Consider the following 21,100-nt stretch of genomic DNA (forward strand, 5'->3'; position numbering starts at 1 on the left):
TAACATACAATATATTATTCATTTTTTGTTTGATTCATCATGGAATGGACTTGCTGGCTGGGCTGATTTCATACAAAGCTATTGTTATATTTTATTTCCTAAGTTATCTGCTTCCTCATGGCTTAGTCTTCTCTTGGGCCTGATCTTCATGATTTGACATCTTCTATTTCTTTTTGTTTGGACAGTCATGCTTCATGATTTCCCACACTGATTACACTTGGGTTCTTTTCTACAGGTTCTGCCGCTGCACATCCCATGCTGCATTTCAGTTTTAAACGTTTGCGAAGTACAGCCTTTTAGGCCTTTTTGGCTTTCCGTAGATCTGAGACTCGGCGCGCTGCGCAGCGGGGACTGGTGGGAAAGTTTGTGTGTGTGTTTGTGCGCTGTGTATTCCTTCAAAAAGCATGGCTCTTAACTTTCAGACATCCACCCTTCATCTGACTTTGCCGATTTCATGCCAGATATGTCTCGGAAAGGTAACGTTAACTGCTGTTTGGTTTTTAAATCGTTAAAGTACGTTAGCCGCTAAACAAAGATGATGTGTTTACACGAGATAAACTGCTGCCTTAGTAACCTTAACGTTGTTACGTTACCAGTTTACCGTAACAAGACGTTTATGAAGCGGACATTAGCTACCGTAACTAACTTAAACTTGGTTGTCTGGCGTTAATGTAACTTACTGCAAAAGTTAACCAAGAATCCGCTCGTTTTTCTGTCTGTGCAGGTCAGGCAGCCGGTCATTTGTGCCAACCACCACGTGTTCTGCTCCTCATGCATGGAAATGTGGTTAAAGAAAGCTAGCCAATGTCCCACCTGCAGAGTCCCCATCACAGCAGAGAACCCCTGCAGGGAAATCATCGGTGAGTAGCTCCATACCTACAAACGAAGGGGAAACGGACAAGGAAGTAGAGGAGGTAGCATCTGCACCATGTCACAGTTGAGTCATCGTGACATCATTTTAAAAGTTGCAGTCAAGTTCAGGCAGTTGCAATGTTCGTTTTATCAATAGCGCAATCAACAACAAAAAATCCTGTTTTGGGATTATGAGTGAAATAAACTGCTATTGCTATTCACCCATTTGACAGCGGGTTGGACCATTATATCCACATACTTCATAGGAAGTTGTAGACTGTATCATTTCAGTGTAGTAAACTTCAGATTCATGTTCGGCCAGTAAAACTATATATACCATATAAACTTATCAGTGACAGTGAGTGAGTGCCAGCAAGGGTCATTTGCCAAATACTTTTAATGTAAGCGAAACATTTTGCAAACAATTTGTTATAATCAACTTTTGGAGGCTTGATCACCCAAATGCACCGTTCCTGTCTTCCTTGTTTGTGCTGGCCTGCTCATTTTGGATCACAGCATAAGACAGTAGGCTATACACTGATATGCTAACATGTAGCCCAGTCATAGCTAATGGGCTTCAGCCTTGGAGGCTTTGAGTCATCCACTAAAATATATCTTGCAAAAGTTAGGTGGGAGTTTTGAAAACAAAAAAAGTTAGCAGAGCTTTTATTGCTGCAGTTCTGTCTTCTGTGCAGCCTCAACTTGTAATGGATGAGTTAATTAAAAAACTAAATCTATGAGCTAGTATAAAACACCTTTTTGATGCCAGTTTGTGAATACAAGTTGAATTTTAATCAGCTGGGTCTGGTGACTGCACATAGCACCCCAGAAGTGTTCTCTTTGCACACATTCCTATCTATTGTACCTATTGTATTGGTATCTTGCGGGCAAACAATATGCAACATGGAGCTGCTGGAAGACACATTTTTCCCTTTTGGACTCAGGCAAGCTGTTTTTATCTGCTATAGTTTTTGTGCTAAGGTAGGCTAAATATGTCCTGGCCCAATTACTGTGCTGAATGGAGATGTTATATACAATGAATTGATATTCTAATATGAATTACTTAAGTGAAGGCTACAAGGACAGGACTTAAATATGTAATAAATATTACCTCTCTGCAGGTGGATTTGGGAGTCTGAGGTACATTTACTTTTAGTTTAAAAGGCAGCGCCTCTCATAGTTATGTTTTTGGGTAGCAACTATATTAACATAACTAATGCATTGTTGCATCTTCATCAAAGCTGAGTGACTTGGTAACATTACTTTAATATGTGTTTTGTTGTCAAGTCTGTTTATCTGTTACTTTAATCATGTAATTCTGTTATAGGAGGCACAAATGATCACAATGATAGTCCTTCCATGAGGAAATGTCTCAGAAAAACCAGAGGGGAACTGCTTTTGCGGGAGTATGAGGTATGGGTTTATTATGCTATGTATTTTCACAGCAATAACAAGCAGGTTGATGCTCTTGAACAGACTTTATCAAGGGATTCATCACCAAAAAAACGCAAGCATAGACAATGAGGGGAGTTTCAATTGCAGCAGGCACCATCCACTGATGCAGGTAGATTATATGAAGGCAATTCATTATTATTTCAGATTACAACACAGTGTTCAGCTTTTAGGTTTGTCTAAAATGAAAAACAATGTTGTAATAGTAGCAGTGCTAACTTTCCAACACTGATGACACAGGGATGCCTTTATTGTTAAAAGCTGTTTTAAGTTTCACCCTCTTCTCTCTAACAGGAGGAATTCGAAGGGCTCATCAGAGAAAACGAGGAGCTGAAAACAAAAAATCAAAGTCTGGAGTCACAACTGAAGACTGCTTTGGATCCCTGCAGTATTAATACACTGCTAACAGATGACAAAAAAGTTGACTCCTTTGTCCTGGAAGAATGGACCAACAAGCTGCGCGCTGCCACTGATGTTTGTGATAAAGTAAAGCAAGACATGGATAAGCTAAAGGAGGTACGTAACCTATAATAATCAATAAATTGTATTGACATCAACTATATTGATCGTATATTGATAACAGGGGTTTGCCATTCTGATTCGTCATATCATATGAAGAATGAGGCAAACATTGACATTACCATCTTTCAACAGGAACAGTGATAAAGATAAGCTTACATGATGCTTCCGTCTGTGACATAAATACTATGCTTGGTTGAGTTTTGTTGCTACCTTTGTGGAATCCTTTGTAACATTCGGCAAATGTGTTACTTTACCATCCTTAGGCAAATAAGGCATTACGATCTCAAAATGTTGACCTTGTACAAGAGAATATGAGATTGAAAGCAGAGGTGGCGAGCAGATCTCCTCAGAAGTAAGTATCTTTCCCTCTTTCGTTTTTAAAGTGCCCATATTATGCTCATTTTCAGGTTCATAATTGTATTTAGAGGTTGTACCAGAATAGGTTTACATGGTTTAATTTTCAAAAAACACCATCTTTTTGTTGTACTGCACATTGCTGCAGCTCCTCTTTTCACCCTGTGTGTTCAGGTCTCTGTTTTAGCTACAGAGTGAGACATCTCACTTCTGTACCATCTTTGTTGGCAGTCGCACATGCGCAGTAGCTAGGTAAGGATCACATCAGCTAGTCAGGTCAGTTACAAGGCAGGATTAGCCAGGAGACTTCTTCTAAACGAGGGCGCACTTCCAACTTTGCGTGGAATACCTGCAGAACAGGGACATGTAAGTAGTTCTTTTGTAGATTATGGTGAACTTTTGTGTGTTGTAGCAGTGTTTTGCCATTGAGAACGAGGTAGCATGCTAGCGGTTAGCCAACAGCTCACTCGGAGACTGAAGGCAGGAATCATTCAGAAACCCGTATCTCACTCAAAACCGCATGGATGTTTTTTTTCCTCAAGTTTGGATGCGTGTGGAAGCACCAGAGACACAATAACACCCCAAATCCCATAATATAATATGGGCACTTTTACTTGCATTCGGTTAGAAAGGGACAAATGCTTCTTAGTCAATGTCATGGGTAACAGTACAGACAAAATGAACTGTGAGAGATAGTTGTAGTTGCACATTTTAGCCATTGGGAGCAGTGAGGTAATTCTGTTTCAATTCAGTGTTTCAAGTTGGAGGCAGTAACTTGCTGCTAAGGTCTCTGTCAAATCAAAAACGGTCATAAGCCACTTTCTATATTGATGTCTCAAAAGACAAAGTTAAAGCTGCGGGAGACAGAATAAAAAAAAAAAAAAAAAAGAAGCTAGAATTTTAAGTAGAGCGAGACCTCCTCCTGCAGCTCTCCCTTTCCCATCAGGCTTCATACAGTAACTCTTACGAGTACTAACCATTAATTTCATCCTGATGGCGTGCCGTTATATAGCAGCATGAGAATGACTGTTGCGTTTTCTTTGTAAAGCCCTTTGAAATGACATACTGTACTGTGAGGCTCTAGTTGGCTACAGAACAAAACTTGAATTAGCCGCAGCCCTGAGCTAGGGTTAGTGGAAGGCTAAACTACTGGCTCGTCTACTGCACAAAGCTTCCTATCAGGCCGCCTGTGACGTGTCCTTGTTTGAATGGCAGCGGTAGACAGTGCTGCGGCTTCAGCCTCTGGTCCTGGCTAATGCTGCCAACCGAACAAGGAGACGCCAGAAGCGGTGTGAGAGGAAACCTAAACGCACAAACGAGCATGTGCTAGGCTAAAGGCTAACCCCAGCAGACTGACAGCAAATGTCTGCTCCCTGGACTATAAACTGGACTACATTACATAAATTGATCACGATAAAGTTTCTTATCTAATAGTTTAGCCGTGAATTAGCTGCAGCCCAGGGCCTTTGGCTACGGTAAACTAAACTTTCACCGAAGGAGGTGTGCATTGGCAGAACAGCCAATATGATCTCTCTCTCTCTCTCTCTCTCTCTCTCTCTCTCTCTCTCTCTCTCTCTCTCTCTCTCTCTCTCTCTCTGAAATGACCTGTGATTAACTAAAGTCTCCTGTGACAGCTAGATTTACTAAAGCCTGAATACAGAGCCAAGGAGGAGATGCTGAAGTCTAGTTATTCCACAGACCACTTGTATTACAATTTGCTGAGAAGTATTATAGAATTTATGAATCCTATCACAGCTTTAAGGCCGTTTTTTATTTGACTAGCACAGTTTCCATTCAAAACATGCCTGTTTGGAACGGCCCGATTGCTTGGCCTGTGTTATGAGAGCCAATCGGCAAAAGAAAAAAGGAGAAAAGGTGGAAGGCAATGAAAATAAAGAGTTTTTGTCTTAACTACATTTTAGTGTTGTCTGTTTCGTCAACGATATTGCAATGTTGATACCACCACACTCAGCGCTTAATGACAGGGGTGCTGTCTCGTCATTATTATCGTTAATGAATTTAACACTTCAGCAGAGGTATTCATTTTCAAACTGGCTTAGTGGCTTGACGGTTATAAAGTAACGTTAAAGTATGGATTTAATTAACGGGAGGTATTTTGCCAACGGTAATGTTATTAGTGTTATAAGTTGGCACACTTACACAACCTAGTCTGAGTGAGACAAGGGAAGAGAGCTCTCTGTGCCTGGTCAGCTCCGAGATAACGTTATCTTCTGCCATCCGCTTAGAAGTGGTGAATTTACAGCTCACAGCAATTAATGTACGATAAAGTGTCTGGCTTTTGTTCTAGTGTCGGCAAAAAATAGCTTTTTAGTGAGTTTCCTCTTGGCTAAATGCTCTGAGTGAATTTAAGCTGTTTTTTTATTATGAAAGGGTATCAAAGGAAGAGCCAGTGTTATGGCAGCGCTTTTCCCCCTCAACCTTCATTGTGCGATTGTTTAGTTTCAGTCAGTCAGTTTATTAATATCCAACATCCAACGCTGTCCAAACTCTCCAAATGTCAAACCCCAAGTTCATTGGGTTCCCAGGAAGCCAAATGTGAAGTAGATTGGACCAACGGTTCTTGAGTTATTTGAAAAAAAAACACACACAGTGGGTCCTTGATTTATAGTTGGATATCTTGGTTTTACTTTCTTTTCAATTGCACAAGGTACATTTGCATGGTCAAGCGCATGACAATTGAAAACAATTGTGTCACTCAGCTAAATGTTATGTGGCTTTTCTGTCATGATAACCCTTGAACAATTTAAATAAAAAAAATTATCTGTCCCCAGGTTTGGTCGTTATACAGTGGCAGCACTGGAAGCTAAAATCCAGCAGCACGAGCGTGATGTGGACCACTTAAAAAGGGCTCTGGAGCGCAGCGACCAGTACATCGAAGACCTGGAGTCTCGAGTCAGGAAGTCCGAGAAGCGACGTCTTGAAGGGCAGGAAGCATGCTGGAATAGCGAGGCCGAGGCAGAAGCTCCCACACAGCCGCACAAAATCAACATGATGATGAGAAGCTTGAGTGACAATGAGAGGGAGTCAATCTGCAGCAATCCAGTGGCAAAGGGTCGAACATTTTCTAGACATCACAGTTTGATATTCATGCCGTCTGCAGATCACAAAGAGTCTAAGAAGAATCTGACGGGTGACCAGAAAACCAAGGACTTGGAAAGCACCTCCTCTGACCTTTTGCCCACCACACCGTCCTCTGCCTTCCGGTCCCTGACTCTGAGAAGCCCTGGCGTCCGTGAAAAGAAAGTTGCATTTAAACCTGCGTCTTATCTGAGGAGGCTTGATTTTGAAGACTTTCCCAGTCCTGGCGAAAGTAGCAGCACCATGGAGAACCAATTCAGCAGCCTCGACGAATTCCCCAACGACTTGCCTCCAGTTGCTGACGTGGAACCCTCAAAGTCTGTCTTCTGGGGTGGTTGGCAGAGATCTAAATCTAGTGACGAGTCATGTCCAGGTCCAAGTAAAGAAATCTCAGTGAAAGAAGAAGAGGACGACGTAGATGATGACGAGCCTGGTGGCTTGCAGATTTCCAGCGAGGCCTCCATGGATGCCGCTTACATGGACAAAATCTCTGAGTTGGACTCCATGATGTTGGACGGAGAGAGCACCAGTAGCCGGGGATCACAGCTCTCCCTGGCTTCCTCCCCTCCCGCAGACTTGGACAACACTCTCGTCCCAGAACCACGAACCTGCCGGGATGGCCCGTCAAGCCGTGGTTGCAAACCTGTTATACAGTGTGACCAGAAGAACCACCCACCACGTGTCAACGTGGGTGGCCCCTTGAATGAGAAAGAGGCGCCAAACGGCTCTGCAGAGGAATGTTTTGCTGCACTGGTGTCAGATAGGGAGAACGATGCCAATGTCCCTGACTGTGCAGGGCACGAAGGGCCCTCTCAGACTGATGAACTGTCTTTTGACTTGCTGTTTGATTCACTGGAAGAGAATAAGGCCGGTCCTTCTGGCTCTCTCAGTCCAGCAAGCCAAGACCATGATCGTGTAAACCTTTCCTCCTCCCCCATCTGCACCGGTAAACCTGTGAACACAACAAGAGACAGACACACACTGAACATCAGCCAGCCGACAAAGAGGAAGTCTCACAGTCCCTTTAACACAAGCAGTCCCACAAAACTTTCAAAGCTCATGTGAAGGTTGTCAAAACGGAACCTGTGTGTGTGTGTGTGTCACTGTACCGTGCACTGTAGTGCGTTTTGTTCAGGTTTCGCAACCAAAACATTAACTCAATATTGCTTCAGAAAAAAATTGTGAGTGTGATGCTCCGGTGTAAGTTATTGTCATTTTGTCTGTTATATTGTATGAATTGAAGACAAAATATGACAGCTTTGTCAGATAGCTTTTTTGTGTGTAGTATACTTGTAGGTCTCAGTGGCAGTTAAATGCTTTTAAAGCCAGCCTTTACAGTCTGAAATTCTGTCTGTGTTGTAATCTGACAAACGCTTCTGTGCTGTTCTTTGTCATACTGTAGTGCACCAGTTTTGGTGCAAAGACATTTTCATACTTTCAGCCTACTTGTATGTGTTTGTCATTTCAAGTTATTCAGTAAACGTGGTCCTCGTGGTAATCTTTTTATGATGACATGCAATACTGAAGACAGATGAACACAACTGTCATGAAAAACTGATATTTTGAAATACATTTTGCAATGCAAGAGTGTTAAGAAAATAAAATAGTTATGCAAGGAGAAACAATGTATGAAACTGTTTTTTTTTGCGATTCTTTACATTGTCTTTTATTTTTTTGCAGTGTCTTGAGCACAATCTTACGTGGGCTACCATAGTGGCCTGCATTTTGTGGGGAATTTTCCACATTGGGATTTCTAGTGGAATTTGGGATTAATATTTAGTGGACATTGCGTTATTTCTCTTTGTGCTACTTTTCCACATAATTTGCATTACATTAAATGGTAATTATTAATCTGATACCATTAAAAGTAAAAAAACGTATAGCTTGTTCATGCTGATAAATGCATGTTGTAGCCTATAACGACACACATTAGAGACCTCACGCACAGTAATTCCGTTGTAGCAGAAAGCACCTTATTTATTATGCAAATTTAACGATATCATGTATATTTCACATACCTCTAATTGCTGCATGAAATTTTAATCGGGTAACCGTTGTGGTTTGAATAAATGAAGTGTTAATTCATTGGGATTAATTCATTTAGGTAAAGACTGTGTACAAGGTTACGCTGGTGTATTAAATCAATTTGTTTAGTGCTCATCTGGTGATGATGGGCTTTAATGATAAGGCGGCGGTCTCATTACTTCTAAGGGTTAAGATGAGAGACAGTGGGCCAAGAACAGAGCCCACTGGCAAGGCGAGCAACCTACATATTTAACATTTTAATGAAAAACTAGTCAATAAAATACACAATACATTATAATATTGCTTTCACTCATGACACAATAATGAATGATTAGCCTACTCATATTTTTTTCATCTTCCCCACCTATACTATATTTGAACAACTTCCTGAAATCAGATAGATAAAGCCCGGTATTAAGTATATGGCAGCGAAAATCAACAGCGTTAAGTCAATGGTTTCCACACCTCCAAGGAAAGAATAAGGCCTAAAGGCATTGGGACCTGCGCAGTTCGGTGGCTGGAGTGGAGTGGAGTGAGCCTTTAAAAAACGCAGGCGTCTAGTCTCCAGATGTTACAGCCTGCCCTGTGAGCAGTTTTTTAATCTGTCAGCCTGTTCACTGTTCTGGCAGTTTGTGTCTCGCGAGAGCAGCCGAGCACGGGCTTGACGAGATCTGAGGCGCTCAGGTGTAAGAGCCTCTCTCATCCCCAGCAGTGGGAAACAGTAGACAGATAAGTGCGTCTGAGAGACTGCAGGCATCTCTGTGATCTCCGGGCTCAAGGCTGCACTCGGCGCACTACACAGCGAACTGCACTGCATCATTACTGGATAGGCAAAGGATCACTGTGTATCTATGACTATTTTCCTGCTCTTGTAGCAGTTTTCCCCCCTTCTTCCCGTGCACTTTAATTGGAGAAGCTCGCCAAGATGATGTCCATGAACAGCAAACAGCCGCACTTCGCAATGCATCCCTCTTTACCCGAGCACAAGTACACCACTTTGCATTCCAGCTCGGAAGCTATAAGGAGAGCCTGTCTACAAACTCCACAGGTAAATTATACCCCAAAAAACTTTGACTTTTTCATTTTCGTGCCTAGGCTGCATGTAGCGCTTGAACGCTGTTTGTGCGTAATAACAAGGGGTGCTCCAAGGCACATTCAGCCAAGACGCGCACTTTATGTTTTTTCATGTATTCCGCGGCAATCACTCGGAATAGTCTTCTTTTCGAAAGCATGCTGACGCAAAGCCTGGTTTTAGCCTAGTGTTTTTGTATTCATTTTTATGACTTGCCACTTCGGAAGAATATTGCGGCTGTGTTATGTGTCGCCAAAAGTCCAGACTGACTGATACATTTATTTATGTTTTCTTATTTCTTCTTTTCTCTGACGTCTTCCTTTTTTCTCTCCGTGTCTTACCACTTTTCTTACCCATTTCGCACTCCTTCATTCTCCCCTTTTCTTCATTTTAATTGCCGCCCTTGCAGCTACAGAATAACATATTTGCGAGCCTGGATGAGACCCTGCTGGCCCGGGCTGAGGCTTTGGCGGCCGTGGACATCGCCGTGTCCCAGGGCAAGACGCACCCGTTCAAGCCCGACGCCACCTACCACACGATGAGCACGGTGCCATGCTCGTCGACATCCACTGTGCCACTGGCCCACCACCACCATCACCACCACCACCACCACCATCAGAACCTGGAGCCACAGGATATCATGGACCACATCACCTCGCCGTCCCTCGCCCTGATGTCCGGTGCGCACGACGGGTCCGGTGGAGGAGGCGGTGGCGGCGGAGGTGGCGGCGGAGGGCTCATCTCCACCTCCTCTGCCCACCCGCACTCTCACATGCACGGCTTGAGTCACCTCTCCCACCAGGCTATGAGCATGAACTCGCCTCTCACCCACCACGGGCTCTTACCGGGCCATCACGGGGGGAGCCAAGTCGGCCCAGGACTCACTAACACCGGACTCTCCTCCATCAATGACTCAGACACAGACCCAAGGGAGCTGGAGGCTTTCGCGGAGCGCTTCAAGCAGCGGAGGATCAAACTGGGGGTGACCCAGGCGGACGTGGGAGGCGCTCTGGCTAATCTCAAAATCCCCGGCGTGGGATCACTGAGCCAAAGTACAATTTGTCGATTCGAGTCGTTAACTCTCTCCCACAACAACATGATTGCGCTCAAACCTATCCTCCAGGCCTGGCTAGAGGAGGCCGAGGGGGCCCAGAGGGAGAAAATGAGCAAACCTGACATTTTCAACGGAGGGGAAAAGAAACGCAAGAGGACCTCGATAGCGGCCCCAGAAAAGAGGTCTTTGGAGGCTTACTTCGCCGTACAGCCTCGGCCGTCGTCCGAGAAAATAGCAGCTATAGCGGAAAAGTTGGACCTGAAAAAAAATGTGGTGCGAGTGTGGTTTTGTAACCAAAGACAGAAGCAGAAGAGGTTGAAATTTTCCGCTGCTCACTGATGGGCAAAGAAAAGAAAAAGAAAAAAAAAAAGTTGTGGGACCGAATTTGGGGACCAAGAGACACTAAGACACCATTTTCAGTCTTTTGTCTCCAGCGATTTTACACGTTGGTGCACAATGGGCTTTAGATAGGCCTACCCATTTTATGAGGCTTCATATATCTTGTTTATTTTCACGTTATCGGTGAATGTGAAGTATGCAAATAACAGATTACACAAGTTTCGCTCAGTTGTTACGAGGGAAAAAGTTTAGCGACGTCGAAATTGCCTTTTAAAACATGTGGAGGGAGGTAATTTGCTTGATACTATAGCGAGTTATTTTCTCCTGATAGGCCTATTATTTGAAGTATAGCCATTTACGAATTACCTCATTGATTGTTGAACTGTGTTTCTGGTTTGATTTTTGTCGTTGTTGGTATAGAATATTTCATGAATCTGTTCATTTATTCATGTGTTCATTTCTTCTTCTTTTGGAGGCTGCTATAAACTCAAGTTTAGTTGCAAACGTTCATGGCTATAACGAAAACATTGTTTAGGCCTGCATGGAATCCTAATTCACGGGCGGCAATTTAGGCTGTCACATCTAGAGATATATTTATTTTGAATTTGCACAAAAGACCCTTTAGGTTTATAGATCGGTTGATGTCGAAATGTTTTTTGTATATACAGACATCACTTTGTCACTTATCAGAGGTGAGCTCCAGTGTTTTGGAAGTCAATTATAGGCTCTATTGACACCATTGGCATCACGAGGAGGAGTTCCAAACAGATCCAGAGAGCACGAAATCCTTGTCTGCTTCATCAAGGAGATAGCACCACGGAAACAAAACAAGTTTTCTTTCATGTGTTTTAGTTTGCAGTGCAAACACACATAAAAAAAAAAAAAAAAATAAAAAAAAAAAAAATTAAAAAAAAAAAATTTTTAAAACACTCAATGCATTGAAAAAAAAAAAACCCCTTAAAAAAAAGGGGTGTGTTCAGAGAGACCTTTTTTTGGGGGGGGGGTGTAAGTCACTGTTAAATGCCTGTTTTCATATCAAGATCACCACGTTGTTTGTCGTGTTAATTGTTACGGAAACGTTGTGTAAGTAATATATTTTACTTTGTGCACAAGTATGTTTACAAAACTGCGGCGACATGTGCATCATGGAAAAATGTCCCACTGTCTCCTTCCCTCTCTCACAACTTCTCTCTACTCTCTTCTGTTGTTCTCTTACTTTCATTGGTACTATTCATCCTGTAAGCCAAATTCAACAGGGAGGTGTGTTCCAGCAATCTTCTAATAAATTGAAGAAAGAAATCGATGCTTTTCTGGTTGTGATTGGGCCCACACTGAGCATAATTATTACGGTCTTAATTTGAATGTATTACTGTGGCCACAGCTTCATATAAATGATGACGTTATTTTATTTTAGATGTCAGTTTTGTAATGATTTTAAATGTCTTAATTTAACAGTTTTCTCTTGCATTTTTACATTGGAGATAAAAACGTTCATCAATCGAACAAATTCTTGGATGTCTTCAAAGTTTGTCTGATTTATGGTTGGGTAAAAATGCCCCATTTGGCAGCATGAAATCTATGCAAATCTTATCTAGGCCATTGACACATTGTAAAACTGAAATAGATGTTCGCTTCTTGTTTAAAAAAACAACAACTTTAATACATAAAAAAAAATCAACAATATGTATAATAATAATAATAATACAAATACAAATAATAATGATAATGATAATGATAATGATAATGATAATAATAATAATGATAATAATAATAATCATAATAATAATGGGCGTATAATAACAAAAAATAAGTGTTTGAAAATTTAAGGAATGTTACATTTTTAAATGGCACAACAGACCAAGTTAATTGATCTAATAACTATAATTATAACCAGTGATTTAAATAGGGCATTGGTATGTTGTATGTTGTTTTAGTTTCCATCTGTTTGAATATTTGCACCCTTAATGGCCTTAATTACAGCAGAATAGGCTGTTAAATGAAACATTGATTTGTATGTCTGGAATTCTTAACTAAGATAAAGTTACCTTGTTGCTGTGTTGAAACAGGCATAACAATTAACATTTAATGAAGTTTCACAGCTGAGAGAGAGAGAGAGAGAGAGAGAGAGAGAGAGAGAGAGAGAGAGAGCAGAAGAAATTAAAGAAAAGTAGAAAGGTGTGTAACCTCGACCCTACTCCAACTATTTCTATTCACCCAATACTCTCAGAAATAATTTTTGGTGGGCTTCAGTTTCCGCTGCATTTAAACGAATTTTTAAATGCAGGTAATGCAATATTAATCGCGATTTGCTGATATAAAATGCAATATTTTTAGACAGCTATCGGGGATTTCAGGCGGCAGGGAGGCAGGCGGATGAAGGAAGCAGCTGTTTAACGGCACAGAAAGCTGCTCCTTATTGCTTTTCTTTAGCTGTTGGCTACACGGAAAGAGGAGTGAGCGATTCCTTGACGTGAGTAAAATATTTTTAGTCTTATGTCTTTGTTAATCTTCAGTGTTTGGCAGGGATAACATATTTTGATCCTATTATTACTTCGTCAAAAGTATTTGTTTTATGCATGGTAAATTGTGGGTCACAGTACGTCGTGGTCACTCCACACTGAATTGCCTCGCTCTAGTCTTTACATTTTGTACGAAATAATGCCAAACGTTTATGATTGTAATGTAAATGTTATAAGAAGGAAATTGTGAAAAAAAACAGCTTTTTTATTTAGCTCTAACAAAAAATTTACTTTTCTTAACGTGAAAACCCCACAAAAGATTTCTTGATTTAGGCTAGGTTATTAACATCGCAAATCCTAAATGAATTCGGACGAATTCACACAGCTAAGGCAGCATTTTGAGCTTGTATCCCTGTGTGTAACTTACATACACATACATACACAGGTACATGTAGGCTACATGTATGTGCGTCTGTCTGTCTGTCTGTCTGTCTGTCTGTCTGTCTGTCTGTCTGTCTGTCTGTCTGCCCGTCCGTCCGTCCGTCCGTCCGTCCATCCATCCATCCATCTATCTATCTATCATATATAATTATATATAATCTGTTCAAAGTTTACCCATCTAACACAACCTACAGAGAGTAACACAACACCGCTGGCACTGAACACACTCCACGCGCGGCACCACACGCGCCACATGGCAATAATTTCAGCACCACGAACAGCTCCGTTGGCGGATTGAAGAGTAATGCATTATTGAAAGCCTATATCAAACAGCTCTGGGGTGCTGTCTATCTGCACAAGGGCTCTGGATGAAGTCGGACTGTCTGCCTGCACAATAGCCTCTAATATGTTAATGGCCGTAGGGGATGCTTGAGGTGCCGTCCCCAGCTGCCTCGCCTACCATATGTCAGCCCGTTACGACAGAGTCCTCTATTAATCAGGTGGATATTTCATCAGTAACTTCACCGATATCATAACCCTTAAAGCTCTATCAATAGTGGGCCGCAGCATCGCCTGATCGTAGGTATTGTAATTGCCTGGCCCTGAAAGGGCCTTCTCCCTATATCATGTCTACATCATTTAGGTCTTTTAGGGCCTTCCCCCTCCACACCTCCTCTCGTCCTATCCCATGATGCTTTGGGTGCCTTCCCTATCTAAGCCTTATGACAATGAACACGACCTTAAATTCCAGATTGAACACATAAAAACAAAAACGTTTGCTCTAACAGTTAGTTTTAATGTATTTTTTTGTATTGTTATCATATCAGTATCATTAATGTTATTATAATCAGCGGTATTATTATTATTATTATTATTACTATCAGGATATTATGTAACAATGTTTGCGATCCTATCTCGACCGCATTAATCACCTCTTCTACTACCTTCTTCGTATCCTTGCATAGGCCGCGATGGATTAATCATGGAGCCTACCAAAAGATCTCATAACTTAATTCCTTCAGGCTACTAGTCGGGGGAGTAATTAATCTATACCTTGGATGTAAATAAAAGGAAATTGGATTCCTGACAGACGAGATGAGAGAGTCTCTGACACCACGTCGCCAAATAATGATTTTACCGCACGTTATCGTTACGCAGGCGCTAAGATTTACGAGCGCACGACTTTTTACTATAGCTCTGAGCGGAAGGGAGTGGGCCTACCATAATCGCAGCTGTTAGGCGCCCAGGTTAAGATGGATTAGATCATTATAATTACAACACTACAAGCTAAAATAAAAAGAAACGCATATACTGCGTTGGTTTTTGAGATTGTTCTACTTATGCAGTAGCCTATATTTTAAAACAAAAAAAAGAGTCCCCATCAAGTGGCTCCGTTGATCTAACAATGCGCAGGAAGGTTGGCCTTTGGACGGAAATGTCAAACGCTGGATGTGGATGGGTAGATCCCCCAGATCTGCACTCATTTCCCACTTATATTTGCTCAGTAATCCGCTGTGGCAGCCCTCCATCGCCCGGGACCCGGTTTCAGAGGCGATGCTGTTGACACAGGGGTATATTTCAATCACAGAGGGTTCAGAGTCAGACGAACAACTTATTTGTCTAATAAATCCGTCATTTAGTAAGAAAAATATTTGATCTTGAGGGGCTGACCTCTTGCCATGTAGCTACTGGCAGATAAATGATGAAATGGGTATGTATGCTTCACGGATATGCAGGTAGCCTGCATAGCCAAAAGCACAATTTAGATTCCTATTTGTATGGAGCACACACACACAACAAACAGACAGATCAAAGTCTGCCAGCACACATCTTCTTATCGTAGCATTTGTTAACAAAAAAGCTAAAGCAGAAAGACACCACGAGTTTTCTGTAGTCTAGAGGAGAAATGGAGGGTGGAACAATTCAGATGGCCAAAACGTGAATATTATTTTGAATTTTAAAAACTATACTTCTTTGGAGATAGTGAAGATTCACCTCTGTGTCATTATTTCACTCGGATCCTGTGGTTGTAGTTTTAAAATGAAGACTATTAAAACAGACTAAGTTTACACTGTAAACCCAGATTTAGTTGTAATTAAACTTTTTAGTGGTCACTACTTATTCTTTCATGTTTTTTTAAAAACCATATTCATTACTAAATCACATTAGTTGTTTGTAATACTCAGCCTAAGTATGCAGTGCACAGATCATATTAAGCAGAGATAACTAAGAATGTTTCTGTATGGGAGGGGCGGGATCATTGGAACTGTTGTGCGCTGAAGCAGTGCAAAGGCTCATGGGAAAAAACATATATGTTCTACACGGTTTCTGTCCTAGTTAAAGTGTTTTTTTTAATAATGTTCTGTTAAAGTTTTGGGTGTGCATTTATGGTACCTGGGTTTTAGTTTTGTATGGTTGATTTAGTGTTCATGTTCATCTACATTTGTTGTTGCACCATGACCGAGACCCGGGTGGGGACTGATGGAGTCTGGGCAGCGAGGAAGGGGTCACCCGGATCTAAGCAGAGCACGTTAGAAATTACAATCTGTGCATTGTCATTCTTTTTGTTTTGCTGGAACTAATGTATCGAATCCATTGTTCCTAAAGCTATACTGTTATAAAGTAAAAAACATATTTATAAGAATGACTTATTTCTATAGTTTTGATATGTAGGGCTTAATGTTTCGTATTTATATTTAAACAAAAGTAACTTATGTTAACTAATGATTTTTAGTAATGACCACTAATGTAAACTTGATTTGTCTACTGCATCGACTTACCGCTCTGTGATGATACAACTTGACCTGTTAAGTTTCAACCTTGTGGAAAAACCTAAACAGTTTAAGGCAACGGGTTTCCACGCAAATTAAGTCAACTAATTTGGGATAACAGTGTATGTCCGCACCATTAAGAGTCATTCCTTTGACCAATACAGTTTAACACACGGTGGAGGAAGTTGAAATCCAATGGCCAAGGAACTTGGACGGACAGAACCACACACAATGCCTTTGGAAACAAACTAAACGAGAAGCCCTGTGATAGCAGCTTTAATTAGAGTAGGCTACAAAATCATCCAAATGAGATCTACAGCTGAGTCTACCATGCCAAATTGACATTTTGGTACTTTACAGTATTACATGACCACAGCCCTGCGCAGTCTATCTAGTAGTAACTGTAGAGTGCCACTTAAAGTTCTAACATCAAAACCCTCAATAAAGCTGTTCATTACCCTATCGTCAACTATCCAAGTTCACCGTCTGTTGCAGTTTCTCTTTAACTTATGTTGTATGCAATCCAGGATGTAGCACCAAACTTTTAAATAATTTGTTACTGCAATCTTTTTTTTTTTAAACTGCTCCATGTTTCTCAGAGAGTCCAGTCTTAATTACACTGTCACTTTCTGAACACAAATTAACACACATCTGAAAGCCATCGCACTGTCCCTCTGCAGCTTTATGCATGACTTAAACACTTACTTCTTCTCACTCTAGCTGAGCTTTATAGGCCATCAGTCACCATCCATGTGCCAACCAGAGCTTGCAATGGTTGATTTAACCAATTAAGCACAGCTTCAACCAGAGAGAATGTCTAACGAGTGAAATGAGCTGCTGTTAGGTTTAACTGGAGCAACAAAAAACCCTGCATACATGACTCCTAATGTGACTGCAGAGCCTTGAAATCACTCAGAGGATGTGCTGTGATTGGCAGCTGTTTGTGTTTGATGCCTTAATCTTTTGGCATTTACTATTAGCAACATATGCGTTTGTCCACTATGCGGTAGGCAGAAAGAGCCTCAGTCTGTAGGCTACTGTATATGAGATGTAGCCTACCTCTGCATTTAACAGTGTTAACTCCTAGACCATCCAAGTATTTAAAAGAGTGGGCTGTATACTTCATTTAAGCTTGATCTTTTTTTTGTTTTTTTGCAGTTGATGTGGAAACTGTGGACGGAAATCCGAGGGCATCCTCAAAACAAAGCGGATATGTTTTAACCCTCTTCTTGCATGGCCCAAACGTTTGACATCCATACTGATAAAGTGCTGCACTGAGACATCAAAACACTCGTCAATGTCTGCACTGGTTCGTCGCGAGATGTTTCACCTCATGTCTACGTATTGCCACCTAAATGTCACTTTATGCAAAATCTGCCTCACTAGCTAAATGTCATTTATATCCCAATCCTGCCTCTTAAGAGCCGTCATATCCCCGGGCAAAGTGCTCTTTGAACCCTTGTATTGAAGCCATTTCCCTGTCGTCATTCCCCACACGTGCTGCAGACAGAAGGCGCGCGGTATTAGAAGAAAGGGGCACGCGACCGGAAACAAAAGGCAAGACAACACCAGAGAATGTCTAATAAGGGGAGAACTTCCACTCTCGGGAAAATTCCGGGTTGGTACAATGGGGCTTAATAGGGAGTGAGCTAGGGAGTGAACAGGCTCTCCATAGACAGGCTCTGACAACACCATAAAAGGACATTCCACATCAACGCGAGTTTAAATACAAGCAAACGCGAGTAAGATTCAAGTTACAGGTCAACAATTTTCTGTGTTTTTTTTCAACAAATATAAGGTATTCCTGTACTTGCACGTTACTTTTATAAAAACATAAAACAAACGCTAGAAATCCAAGTTATAAGAATGAGCGTATAGCTGCCTGTTTCCTTTATAAAGTAGAAACATGGTGTTCTTCAGTTCTTCTTTCATGCTCCAAAAACGAGACGCGCTAAAGGTGATGTCGGGTTCTTCTTAGCTGTCATTATGTGCTTTTGATACCACAAATGTGTAACAACATTTATACATCGTTTGCAACTTTAATGAGCCTCACAGTTGGCAATGGCAGGCTGGACTCTACTTCTTTTTATATAAAGCACAGGAAGTTCATTTTATGCTCCACTGTGCTGGGATATAAGCCTACTTTTTTTTTTTTTGCGAACCATTCAGAAAAAAAACGGATTACAGCAAAAGGAGTGGTGTTTCCCATGTCGCTGGCCTTGGTGCTGAACATCATACTCCCTCACTGTCCAGTCCTCCTGGTGCAAACATGAACGTTTTTATTCCCAGGATGGTCCTATTGACTTTGAGCTTTTTCTAAAGTTTGAAAATAAAGTCTTTATATGGAAAATATGAAGTAATATGTCGTTCATCTACAGAGAAAATAGCGTCCTTCAAAGATTTACTTTGAGTAGAACAAATTACCTGTGCAGCCTGTTAGCGCTACAAAGTGTTAATGTAGGCTACTTCCCTTTTGAACAACTAATCCTTTTTCAAGGGTTAACTGAACTTTTTCTAATTTCTAGTTTCACTCCTTTACCCCAGTTTACTTCTGAAGAAATGGCACTTTAGAAACAAGTTAAATCATATTTATGTTAGAAACGCCACTTCATAAATCACAGTATATTCTTTGTTAGCCTACACATAATTTTTTTCTCACCACTTCTCCATAAATGAAACTTTTAGGTATAATATTTCCGTTGAGAAACTGTGGGGGCATTGCATGTCGCTGAGAGAGGCCAGTTCCCCATCGGTAGATATTGAATATCTTCCTCTGTACACATGGACTTCGATAATGAGGAGAGTGTCGGCCACCGTTTGCCCGCCGCCACGCCATCAAATATTCATCACTGTTGATTAAACAGCCGGCAGCTGCCGATCGGCCGGGTGTCAAATTTGTATCCAGCTACCTCTGTACACACCTAGCCTGAATACAATGCGATGGGACTGAAATCATCCGCGAAATGATATAGAGGCGTCGAGCGAAGGTTCACCAAATGTGTGCATGTGTGTATGTGGGGGTGGAGGGGTATCACTTGCAAATCTAGCGGGGCTTAAGCGGACATTTCCGTCCCGTGGCCATCAGAAAGAAAGAAATTATATTGGCAGAACGAAAACTGAGAGAGGGAGCGAGGTTACTGTGAGGCACGCTAAATATTTCATGAGTTGTTGGAGTGGAGAGGAAAGAGTGTCCAGGAAGGTTGGTTCAACTCATTTGCTGAACTCGGGCTGAGAAGCATACAGGGGGAACAAATGTTCATGCAGCCCTACACACACAAACACGGACACACACACACACACACACACACGCACGCACGCACGCACGCACGCACGCACGCACGCACGCACGCACACACACACACACACACACACACACGCACCTTATTGGCGGAATAGTTATCTCCTTGAATGCCAGTGACAATGTAAATAGTAGTATAATAGCAGCAGTACTGGTAGCTGTATTTGTCATTTTCCAGAGACTCTTCACTCTGTCTCTCATCTCCCCCTCCCTCTAAAGATGCAAACGCCACTGTGCAACTTCAAAGTCCCATGGCTCATTTAGCAAGACAACAGAAGTCTAATTGGATGATATATGGCAATCTTATTTTTGCTCCCATGGCAAGGGGTGGGGTGGGGGGGAGGGGGGTCACAATTGTCATACTCCTTCCTTCATTTAAACACAAACATATACAGATGCACATGCAACCTAATGTGAAAATCATTTTCGATGAAATCTTAGCTGATGCTACTTAGCTGATGCTATGTGACAAAATGAATACTGATTATGTACAAACCAAAACCAAGTTAAGGTTTTCATAAAATCTATAATTTCTGTTAAGTTTGGATTTCATAATGTAATGTCATTCTAGAAGATAAATCGTGAAAAATGAATCCTGATCTTCAGCCTTTTCCTGACGCAAACCCAAACTCTTACCATACGTAAACGTAATGCAAAGCTAATGATTATTTTCATTAACAGTTAGTCTGCCAATTATTTTCGCGAAATTGATACGATATTTGGTCTATAAAATGTCAGAAATTGGCAAAAGTCACAGCTTCCCAGAGCCCAAAGTGACGTCTTTAGATGTCTTCTTTTGTCTGATCAACAGTCCAAAACCCCAAGATATTCACTTTCCAATGATATAAAACAGAGAAAAAGAGAAAATCTTCATATGATAGGAGCAACAGTTTTGGGCAATTTTCTTGAAACATCTCTCAAACGATTATCAAAATAGTTACAGGTTAATTTTCTGTTGATCGACTAATCAATTAATCGACTAATCATTCCATCTCTAAATCCTGGAGCCTCACCACAGGCCTGAGCTTAAGTGCAAAAGCATGTGCTCACACACATTCACACCAATTATTTTTATTCTGTGTTTTCTACCAGCATTTAAAGACATAACTGGAGCATCTGCATTTTTCCCTTAAGCGTCTGTGGGATGTCCAGCCAATTGTGGAGGGAGTTTAAAAGGAACTGTGCAAAATCAGACAGCATTCAACAGCGAGAGGAAACAAGTGTCTGAGAGAGAGAGGGAGCTCAGCTTACTGGCCATTGATTGTCCCTCTGTGATCTTATTAGCCTCTTGTTACTCAGACTGGAATATCATCCTCTGGATCCCCTTACTGGAATATCCGACTCATGACACGGTTGTTAGAT

General features: G+C 41.4%; 2 protein-coding genes across 2 annotated transcripts; both read left to right on the top strand.

Moving 5' to 3' along the window:
- Positions 1-301: 301 nt before the first annotated feature.
- Positions 302-7,904, top strand: obi1 (ORC ubiquitin ligase 1). Its single transcript, XM_039795915.1, has 6 exons — positions 302-476; positions 725-860; positions 2,180-2,265; positions 2,599-2,820; positions 3,090-3,178; positions 5,973-7,904. The coding sequence occupies exons 1-6, from the start codon at positions 405-407 to the stop codon at positions 7,342-7,344; spliced, it is 1,977 nt and encodes a 658-aa protein (XP_039651849.1). The 5' UTR covers positions 302-404; the 3' UTR covers positions 7,345-7,904.
- Positions 7,905-9,023: 1,119 nt separating this feature from the next.
- Positions 9,024-11,631, top strand: pou4f1 (POU class 4 homeobox 1). Its single transcript, XM_039794113.1, has 2 exons — positions 9,024-9,352; positions 9,786-11,631. The coding sequence occupies exons 1-2, from the start codon at positions 9,230-9,232 to the stop codon at positions 10,767-10,769; spliced, it is 1,107 nt and encodes a 368-aa protein (XP_039650047.1). The 5' UTR covers positions 9,024-9,229; the 3' UTR covers positions 10,770-11,631.
- Positions 11,632-21,100: the final 9,469 nt, after the last annotated feature.

The sequence above is a fragment of the Perca fluviatilis genome, chromosome 3 (assembly GCF_010015445.1).
Source record: "Perca fluviatilis chromosome 3, GENO_Pfluv_1.0, whole genome shotgun sequence".
In the NCBI taxonomy this organism is placed as follows: Eukaryota; Metazoa; Chordata; class Actinopteri; order Perciformes; family Percidae; genus Perca; species Perca fluviatilis.